Source organism: Electrophorus electricus, unplaced genomic scaffold, assembly GCF_041902795.1.
Source record: "Electrophorus electricus isolate QZ-2024a unplaced genomic scaffold, ASM4190279v1 Scaffold318, whole genome shotgun sequence".
Taxonomy (NCBI): Eukaryota; Metazoa; Chordata; class Actinopteri; order Gymnotiformes; family Gymnotidae; genus Electrophorus; species Electrophorus electricus.
In genome coordinates this window covers 19,279-29,484 of record NW_027658603.1, presented here as the reverse complement: position 1 = coordinate 29,484, position 10,206 = coordinate 19,279, and the positions used below count along the sequence as shown (strand labels likewise).

General features: G+C 44.4%; 1 protein-coding gene across 1 annotated transcript; it reads left to right on the top strand.

The window, feature by feature from the left end:
* The first annotated feature begins 1,077 nt into the window (after positions 1 to 1,077).
* LOC145655683 (mediator of RNA polymerase II transcription subunit 13-like) lies at positions 1,078 to 9,729 on the top strand. Its single transcript, XM_081709174.1, has 9 exons — positions 1,078 to 1,095; positions 3,405 to 3,628; positions 3,868 to 4,010; positions 4,256 to 4,414; positions 5,082 to 5,261; positions 5,454 to 5,608; positions 6,836 to 7,000; positions 8,076 to 8,176; positions 8,626 to 9,729. The coding sequence occupies exons 1-9, from the start codon at positions 1,093 to 1,095 to the stop codon at positions 8,756 to 8,758; spliced, it is 1,263 nt and encodes a 420-aa protein (XP_081565300.1). The 5' UTR covers positions 1,078 to 1,092; the 3' UTR covers positions 8,759 to 9,729.
* Positions 9,730 to 10,206: the final 477 nt, after the last annotated feature.

Here is a 10,206-nt window from a genome sequence, read left to right as displayed (position 1 = left end):
TCAGTGATCATCTCGTTAGCTCAGATGTGTTAACGAGGACAAGGCAGCTTGGATCACTCTGTCATGCTGATTGAATTACAAGAGCAGACTTGCTTTAAAAGGGGGGTGGTGCTTGAAGTCATTGTCTTCTGTTAACCATGGTTACCTCCAAGGAAACGCGTGTAGTCATCATTGCCTTGCATCAAAGGCCTTCACAGGCAAAGGCATTGCTGCTTGTAAGATTGTGCCTAAATCAAATGTTTATCAGATCATCTAGACCTTCAAGGAGAGAGGCTCAATTGCTGTGGAGAAGAGGCTTCAGGGCGCCCAAGAAAGAGGGTTTGCCTGCGGTATCGGGTCACCACCCCTGTGGAGCTTGCTCAGGAATGGCAGCAGGCAGGTGTGAGTGCATCTGCGCACACAGTGAGGTGAAGGCTCTAAGACGGCAGCAAAGAAGCCACTTTTCTCCAAGAAACCTGTCAAGGACAGACTGACATTCTGCAGGAAGCACAGGGATTGCACTGCAGAGGATTTGGGTAAAGTTATTTTCTTTGATGAAGCAAGGCCCCTTCAGACTGTTTGGGACATATAGGGAGGGGGGGGATTGTCTGGAGAAGGAAAGGTGAGTGCTGCAATGAGTCCTGTGCCATTCCAACAGCAAAGCATTCTGGGACCGTTCATGTGTGGGGTTGTTTCTCATCCAAGGGAGTGAGCTCACTCACAGTTTTGCCTAAGAACACTGCCATGAATTAAGTATGGTATCAAAACATTCTCCAAGAGCAACAACTGCCAACAATCCAGGAGCTTTTTGTGATGAACAGTGTTTTTTTCCAGCATGATGGAGCACCATGTCACGAGGCAAAAGTGATAACTAAGTGGCTCGATGAACAAAACATTTTGGATCCATAGCCAGGAAACTCCCCAGATCTAAATCCCATTGAGAACCTGTGGTCAATCCTCAAAAAGCAGGAGGGCAAACAAAAACAGAGATTGTGATCAACTCCAAGCAGGGATTAGGCAAGAATGGGTTGCCATCAGTCAGGATTTGGCCTAGAAGCTGATATCCAGCAATGCCGGGGTGAACTGCAGAAGTCTTGAAACAGACGGGTCAGCATGGTAAATGTTGAGACTTTGCATAAATGTGATTGTCAATAAAAGTAAAAAAAAAAAAAAAAAAAAAAAGCTTAGAATTGTACTTCAGTATACCATAGAAACATCTGACAAAAAGATCTAACACTGAGGCAGCAAACTATGAAAACCAAAGTTTGTATCAGTCTCAAAACGCTTGGCCGGGACTGTGTACCACCACATATCTGTTCACTTCTTCTACTGCTAATGGCGTTTGCACAGGCACAGAATTGCTGCCCTCGACAGGTCAGTTGTAATACTAAATTGAATGTTCTCGCTTTCTCTCTCCTGTCCAAATTGCTAACCTGAAACTGTGGCTTGTGGGTTGATGAAATTTACTTACCACTTCATAAATTTACCCACATTTGGCCAGTGGTGGGTGCTAATTTCCCGTGTGTGGCTTTGTGACATTTTTTTCTCTTTTCAGTACACCTGATAATCTGAATGTAAATATCCACCAAGTATCACAAAACAAAAATGCTCTGATAAACACACTGCTGCATTAAACACCATATTCTCTGCCGCTTTGACTGTTGGATTCTTCCCTATTATCATCGCATACCACTATTTGTAAGGTAGAAGCAGGGCGGGTAGCCCCCGCATTGTTACTCCAGCTGTGTAATTACGGTGGAGGGAACTTCTTCGAAGAGGAGCTCACTTCAGCTTCCAGTGCTCCATGAAATGCTGTTATTCCACTGAAGCAGGGAAGGCAGGTTCTGCTCAATCAGTTGTAGTGTCAGAATGAGTTATTTATTTATCTATTTATTTATTTATTTATTTTACGAAAGCCCTTGGGAAAAGTAGTTCTCTAGCACGCACCTTTGGAAGATCCATGTGGGTAGAGAACGTCTGACCTGTATGTGTGGTTTAAGCCTTATATTTTCTCACCAGTTCTTAAGGGATGCAGGTCTTGGGCGGTGGAAGAACTGTAGAGGTTTTTGTCATTTGACTTCCCTCAGTTGTGCTATATGGCATGCCTGTCATGTTTGCTAGTCTCTAAAGTATATCATTTAATATTTGTGAACAAAGATATAGTTTTGCATGCATGTGTTCAAGAAATATTTGTCCATATCAAAAATGCAGACATCACGATGTGATATTCGAAGTGTAGTCTAATTTTCTGTCCTCTATAATAGTTATTGTCAGTATATCACCTGTATTTGATGAATCGCCCAGTCGTAACGATGAGACGGTTCATCTGCTCATTATGGCCTTGCTATAGGTCAGAGACTGTGTGAATGTAGTAACATGTAGACACCATGAATATATAATGGGACTGGTAACACCCGCTGGTTTTAAACGTGATATAGGATTTCAGACTTCTCCAAGCCACTGTCTGCTTTAAAGAGTTATTTTTATACCATCCCTTGAACCATAGTTGTCGAGTCTGACACATGCTTCCAATTGTTCTTGTATATAACGTTGGTATGTTGTGGGTTTTTTGCTTTTTAGTACATTCCTTGAAATAATTGCTTGTGGGCAGACCTTGTACTGAAGTCACATTTTCAGTGGGGCATTTTTTGCTATACACATGCAAATGAAAATATAAAACAAAAGAATTCTCATTATTTAAAAATATAAACATTAGTCAAGTTCAGTTATAGTGACATCAGAGGAAACAAGCTGCATTTCAGCTGTCCTACTCGTCCACAGTCACGCTGTTCCTGGATCAGTGGAGAGGCAGCAGCACTGTTTTCTGGGCTGGAGTGCAGCGGGGCGTGGAGAGCGTTACACTGACCTCTCTGTCCTGGGAATGGGGCCGACGGGAACTCGTAGCACCAACAGTTTTTTTTTTTTTTTTTTTTTTTTTTTTTTTTTTTTTTTTTTTTTTAACCGTTGTACGCTTGGGTGGCTGAATGAGACCTCCCTGAAGGGACTGGGCCAGCCTGCTGCAGCTGCCGGACTCATGAAGCACTGCGCTTCCTCCTGTCTGTTCTGGTCTCAGACACCTGCTCAATTTAGCTTGGTCTGCCTGCTCTCTGTGCTCCTCTCGGGAAGGAGACGCAATTACTCGCTTTGGTGGAGGGAGTTGTTTAGGGGCGAGAGAAACGTCCTGGACACCTGGTTAATCCTCCCCTGTTTGATGCTGGTGAAATCGTGGGTAGAAAGTGATATCTTGGTATCATGACCTTTCAACTTTTGCACCCCCTTTAAAAAAAACAAAACAAAAAAAAAACTAGTTGGTTTCTGGTAAAGGGGCAGCACAATTAATAATACCTTCCTTATTTAAATGTTGTTATATTATAGGGCGTTTGACCTTTTAACATTTGACCTGACCTGCTTTTTTGCCTTTCCAGAGGCCAGAGTGTCTGCGCATGTACACGCCCCCCTTCATCCTGGCACCGGTGAAGGACAAGCAGACAGAGCTGGGTGAGACGTTTGGCGAGGCGTCTCAGAAATACAATGTGCTGTTCGTGGGCTACTGCCTGTCACATGACCAGACGTGGCTGCTGGCCACATGCACTGACATGTACGGAGAACTGCTGGAGACCTCCATCATCAGCATCGACGTCCCCAACAGGTGAGGCAGCTGTGGGCCCAGTACGCATTAGTCCTGGGCTGCTGTGATTTAGCGCAGGGTGCGTGTGGCAAGACCCATGGCTCTGCTGTTAGTACTGGGACCCTGAGGTTAACACTGCGGCTTGTTTGTCGGGCGTTCACACCCAGCAGTCGATTAGCTTAAGTACTGTTGGCTGGTTAAAGAGGTTTGTTGGCATGTAGCAGCTCTGGCAGCTGTTCCTTCTCTGCATGTGTGTCCAGAGCGAGGAGGAAAAAAGGCTCGGCTCGGCGACTGGGTCTACAGAAGCTGTGGGAGTGGTGCCTGGGCTTGGTGCAGATGACATCAGTGCCGTGGAGAGTCGTGATTGGTCGGCTTGGGCGGATAGGTCACGGAGAGCTGCGAGGTAAACGAGTGAATTTGTGTGCATCAGACACAGTAGTGTGTGTGTGGGTGCGTGTGTGCGCATGTATTTTAATCCCTTTGGTGAGTCAAAAATAGTCCAAATTCTGTATTCATGATTCAATTGCAGATATTACATTTTCATGTAATGGTGGATGTTTTAGTGGACGGAATGGAATCTGCATCGAGCCCAAAATGCTAATGTCATTCTCATCCCTGTGATGTTACTTCTGTTCATCTCTCTCACAGACTGGAGTATATTATTAAGCAGGAGGAATCTGCAGTCCCTGAGCAGACGCCTGAAGGACATGTGCAGGATGTGTGGCATCTCTGCTGCAGACACTCCTGGCATCCTCAGCGCGTGCCTGGTCGCCCTGGAGCCACAGGGCTCGTTCGTCATCATGCCAGGTAACGGCGTCCATTACCTGTGTGGTTGGAGAGGTGGGAGCTGGTGTTGAGCAAAGCCAGCCTTCCAAGGCCCGCGTGGAAGGCCTGGTGTAGAAATCTGCCTGGTGTCTTTGTGGTGTGGCGTGTTTCTGACGGTGAGTTTCCCCTCTGTGTTTATATAACCAAGTGGGTGATTTGAAACACCTCCTCAGGCTGTCGTGTTTCGCAGTGTCGGGGAGGAGAGGGCGGCGACATCTTATCGTAAGCCGTGTCATTCCCGTTAGATATACAGCTATGTGCGTGTGTGTATGTCATAAAACATCTCGCCACGCTTCTACTGAGTTTTGTCACACCGCTGTGCAGATATTGAAAATCAATGGATTTACTTTCTGAAGTGATGAAAGGTTTTAATCCTGCCACCTTATCGAGATGTGCTGGAAGTGAGGGATGTTACCTGTCGCTCTTCACTGAAGGCTTGTTTTCTTATAGACCTGAATCGGCTGAGATATAGTGCGTTAGAATATCTAGTACAGCGTTAAAATGCAACGAAGACGGGGGTTTTTCTGCTCCGTTTTTCTTATTTTCTCATTACTGCCCATCTTGCATTTCATTACAGCTCGAGTGTTGCAGATTGTATCAGAGGATAAAATGTTCAGCGAGTAAGTTTTGAATATTTCTGTCTCCTCAGACTCCGTGTCCACCGGCTCCGTGTTTGGACGCAGCACTACCCTGAACATGCAGACGTCCCAGCTGAGCACCCCTCAGGACACGTCCTGCACCCACATCCTGGTGTTCCCCACCTCCGCCTTTGTCCAGGTCAACAGCTCCAGCTACACCCCTGAGGACATCGCCTTCAACCCCATCAACGGTAAGCAGCCGTGGGCCGAGAGGTTTTGACTTCTCCCCAACGGCCAATCACAACTCAGCTAGACCTGTGTGACCTCAGGTCCTCATTTGTAGTAACGTTGGCTTACGGCACTGTTGAACGGGCAAGTGCCGTGCTGCGATGTCCAACCGACATCCTGAGAGTTTGACTCGGGACTTGTGCCGTACTCTGCAGACGGATCAGATCCGATCGGAGGCATCTTTGAACTGTTGGAACAGGACAATGATCTGGTTGACCCCGACATCATCAATATTCTCCCTGCATCTCCGACCACCTCTCCTGTCCACTCTCCGGGGTCGCAGTATCCCCACGGGGGCGACGGCATCAAGGTAATGGAGACCATATGGAACCTCTTAAGCAGTGCCAAACGGAACATTATCCCCCTATAAAAAAAACTTTCCCATAAAACTTCGTGTGTTAATCGTATGTACGTTGTGCAAGCTAAGGTTGGCTTGTTATAGGAATCACTAGGAGCAATAAATTACAGTAGCCTAGGAGAAAAAAAAAAGCAAATACATTTTCAGCATCTTGCAGATGGGTATAAGCTCTACTGATGCTATATTGTGTAAATAATATAATATAGAATGCAATTTTAATAATATATGGTTTAACCCTAATCCTGTCAAACGAGAACACATTTTTACACAAGTTCATCTTTTCTGATTTGGATTTAAATTTAGTAAGCACCGACATTCCTGATTTTCGTTGGCATTACAGACCACTGTTTAGCTGTGGTTGTGGCGTCGGTATCTTGCTAAATTAACGTGAGCATGGCGCTGCCTATCAACAGTCCGACAGAGCCGCTCTTGTCAAAACATGCACAAGTATTTTCATCTCAGTATTAACTTGGCATGGCAGGCCATCCTGGTGAGGCTACCTTACTATCCTAGTCTGCTAGCTAGTTGACTATTATTAAATAAATTCTGTGAAATGAAGATCTGTGCTAGATTTGTTTTTCTAAAATCCATGATTTTTGAGAAATTAGCTTCAGCCCGTTAGCATCACAGCTGATCTGACTCATGATTGTGATTGATGGAAACACTGTCACTGGCCAATTAACAATTAGCCAATGATCTTGTCCGACATAATTTTATTTATTTAAGTAGTGGCCACATGCCGTTGTTTACGTCATAACCAGCTCTTAAGAACCTCAGTATCTGTGTAATGTATTGACTTTACCAAAAAAAAAATTCTAATGTTCTATTTAGTTACCAGTAAGCAAAAAAAAAAAGGATGAGCACTTAATGCACTAACAAGAACTTAGAACAGTTAAGCACTTGTCTAGAATTTTCACCACTTAAAAACATCTGGAGTGATGAATACTATGTGATCACAACGCTGACAGAATTCCATACATGTTCACTAACTGGACCCATTTTAACCATGCAGTATCCTATGAGGGAATTCATTTTTAAAAAATAGCTTCATTAACTTGGTAACTAACATTTACTGCTAGATTTCTGTCTGTGTACCCTGGCTGTGTTGGAGCTGTGCACTGTGTGGGTGGCTGATGGCTGGATTGTCCTCTCCTCCTCTCCTCTCCTCCCCTCTCTCAGGGACAGAGTACGGATCGGATGGAGTCTCACGACGAAGCTCCTAACATCCTGCAGCAGCCTTTGGCCCTCGGCTACTTTGTGTCCACGGCTAAGGCAGGCCCACTGCCAGACTGGTTCTGGTCAGCCTGTCCGCAAGCGCAGAACCAGTGCCCTCTGTTCTTAAAGGTACCAGTCTCTCCGGTTCTCTTAGAAATAGTGAGTTAAGCCAAACACAGAACCAGTGCCCTCACTCATATAAACAAGCATATGTGAGTTATGCCAGGTAATTCACAAAACGACCCTGAATTTTAACTCAAATCGGCGTTGTACTGCATTTTAACTAAAATGCCCACTGCTCTTGATTTTAAGCAATTTTTAACTTTTTTTATTGCGAGAGGAAAAACTCTAAATAAAGAGAATACTTATGTTCAGCATTATCTACAAATACTATTTGAGGCTGGCCTAATGTTCTTTTGCAGTTAATTCCTATAATGGAGTGACTACTTTCAGTTAATCCCAGTGCTAAATGGACTGGCCTTTATTCTGTGTTCTGGAGGCTGCTCTTGAGAGTACATCAGAAGACCGTTGCTTTCATCAAGCACATGCGCTTTTTTTTTGGTCTTGCGTGTGCCCCTGGCAGCTTGGACATCATATGAAATGTCTATAATGGCAGTGCCTTCTGTCCACATCATCATGTGTTTATAAAATACGCAGAAGCTGTGAGCATGTCAGACAGTGTCTAAACAATTTTATAAGATATTCCCAAGGTGGAGATTTGTCTAACCACAGTGAGATGTGCAGTGGCATGAGTCTAGGAAGCAGCTGGCAGCACCAGAGCGCCACAGCACAGCCGCTCACTGATTTCACAAACATCCACCAATCCTACCTGTGCCTGGTCATGTGACCCTCTATTCTCTGCTCATGCAGTATTTATTGGTTCTTCTGCAAAGGGAGGCTTAAATAATTTAGAGTGCTTAGTGATTGGGTCAGCGGTGCTACTGGTACATAAGAAAGATGAGAGATGAGTCACGCTCCTTGAATCACACATGAGATGGTGGAATAGAATTATCGAGACTAATCACATCAGAGCTGCCATAGCATCTGTCCAGCTGAAACAAACTGGTGTAGTTTCCAGCACAAATTAAGTACAGTCCAGGAAGGTTTTCAGTCGATTTTCAGCAAAGGTCATTTGACCCGATGCTTCCTTTTCAGTGGTTTATGCATGTCATGTGTGCTGGTCTCTCTCTGTGTGTGTCTCTAGGCCTCTCTGCACCTCCATGTTTCTTCAGTGCAGTCTGATGAGCTATTACATGGCAAACACTCTCACCCACTGGACTCCAATCAAACATCAGACGTGCTCAGGTGGGTCCTCCTTCCGCCAGCCTGGGTTCTTGTTGTTCTTGCTAATTTATGGTGGCTTTTGCGCTACAGTCTGGGTTGAACACAGCCCAGCCCTGCTCTCAGAGATGTTCAGGACATTCTGGGTGTCTTTGGGTTCCATGCCAGCATGCTACATTTTGAACATTTATAATCCATGAATTTGGTTTTAATGAGTATGCTGTGGGTATGTATGGATGCTGTACTGAGTATTAATGTTGGGGCAGGAGACAGGCTTTGGGCCAGTGAGGAAAAAAACCAAACCTCATAACCAAACAAACAAATAAATATATTTATCTGTGTGTTATTGCCATATTAATGGTCTTTGCGCTCGTCCTGACTGTGTTCTGACCTGTCTGTGATGTCTGGCCTCAAACAGACTGAGAAAGTGTTTTGTACATTTAACAAAGATTCTCTTTCTCCATCCCTGTCAGGTTTGTGTTGGAGCAGTATAACGCCCTCTCCTGGCTGACCTGTGACCCTGCGACCCAGGATCGGCGCTCTTGTCTACCTGTTCACTTTGTGGTGCTGAACCAGCTCTACAACTTCATCATGAACATGCTGTAAGGCGAGCGGAGCCGGAGCGGAGAGTGGGACGTGGTAGGAGGAAGAGGTGCTCCTGTGGAGTCCAAACCCAGTCCGGCACTACACGGCTTGCACCGCTGTTGTGCAGTCCAGCCGTGGCGGTCCTGACGTTTGCGGGCCGGCGCTACGGAGAAGGCCAACGAAGAAAGGAGAACAGGGTGTTGATTGTTGGGGTGGGGGTGTGGGAGTCAGGGGTGGGTTCAGAGAGGAGCAAGCTGAAGGAACCAGAAGCATGGAAGTACTGTAGCTGCCTGATGTCCTTGTGCTCTACCATGGCCATATTTGGGCCCATGGTACTGGTCAGACGTAACAGCTGTTGGGTATGGAAAGAGAGTTTTTGTTTTGAAAAATAGGGACATCTGTGATTTGAGAATTAAATAATGAATTCTTGGTTTTAAGACCTGAAATTCCCTATTTCGTTTGGGTGAAATTATATCCAAATGAAATGCCTGCATTTGTCTTATTTATTGTAAGTTTTTAAATGTATAATTTGTCTTATTTCTTAACCTCTTTTATATATAAAAGATCTAGAAGGTTTATATTGCCTTCCTGCTTTCAAGCAATTGGTCAAAAATATATGTAATCGTCTTAATTAAAAAACGAGCAAAAACCCACAAAAAGAAGAATAAAGTTGCAGTAGGTTGCTTTTAGAGTATTATTTTTTTGTAACGGGGAGAGATTATTTGTATTGTCATGATGTACAGAGGTGGTAGAACTGGGGGAATTATGTCCATGTCTGTGAATGGACAGATTACAGCTATGCTGTAGCTGTAGAGGACTTGTACAGCAATGAAGTTCACTGTGTCTAAAAATAAAGAGGTACATTGTCGTATATAGTATTTTATACCACACATTTAGACACGAAAACGCAATATATAAATAATTATATATGAACGTCGCGCCAGCCTCAGTCAGCGTGGCTCCTGTTTTAGGAATAAAGTGAGTTAACTCAATCATTTTTCTCTGCTTGTGTTTTTTTGGGGGGGTGGGGTGGGACTGTGATCTGTTAAATTTCATAAGACCATATGCTGTTTTAACAAATGTAGCTAAGATAAGGTCTCATATGAAAGTGGATTTATAGATTAGCAGTTATGACTGGGTTAAACTATAGGGCGCTTTCCTTCAGCTAACCCAACCCAGTTAATCCCCCAGTCGGCTGACACACCTGTTTGTGTGACACAGAGCCGACAGTAATGAAGGGGTTGGTGTGAAGATCATCTGTGGCGTGCTTACTGTCCCTTTAAACACGCCACCTGTTCACCCCGGTACATGAGTCTAAATGCACTTCATAACCAAGTGTTGATGCACAGAGAGACCTTTTTCCCTGGATCTCTGCAGAATAAAACTGTTGAAATTTAAAAACACGGGAATGTTTTCAAATTCCAGAGTAAATTTTGTACAAAGTTAAAATGACCAAAACCAGAGAAGAT

Excerpts from the sequence above, each read along its gene's own strand:
- LOC145655683 (XM_081709174.1), top strand. Across the intron at positions 4,011-4,255 it reads AGGTCACGGAGAGCTGCGAG|ACTGGAGTATATTATTAAGC; the intron begins GTAAACGAGTGA and ends TCTCTCTCACAG. Across the intron at positions 5,262-5,453 it reads CGCCTTCAACCCCATCAACG|ACGGATCAGATCCGATCGGA; the intron begins GTAAGCAGCCGT and ends CGTACTCTGCAG.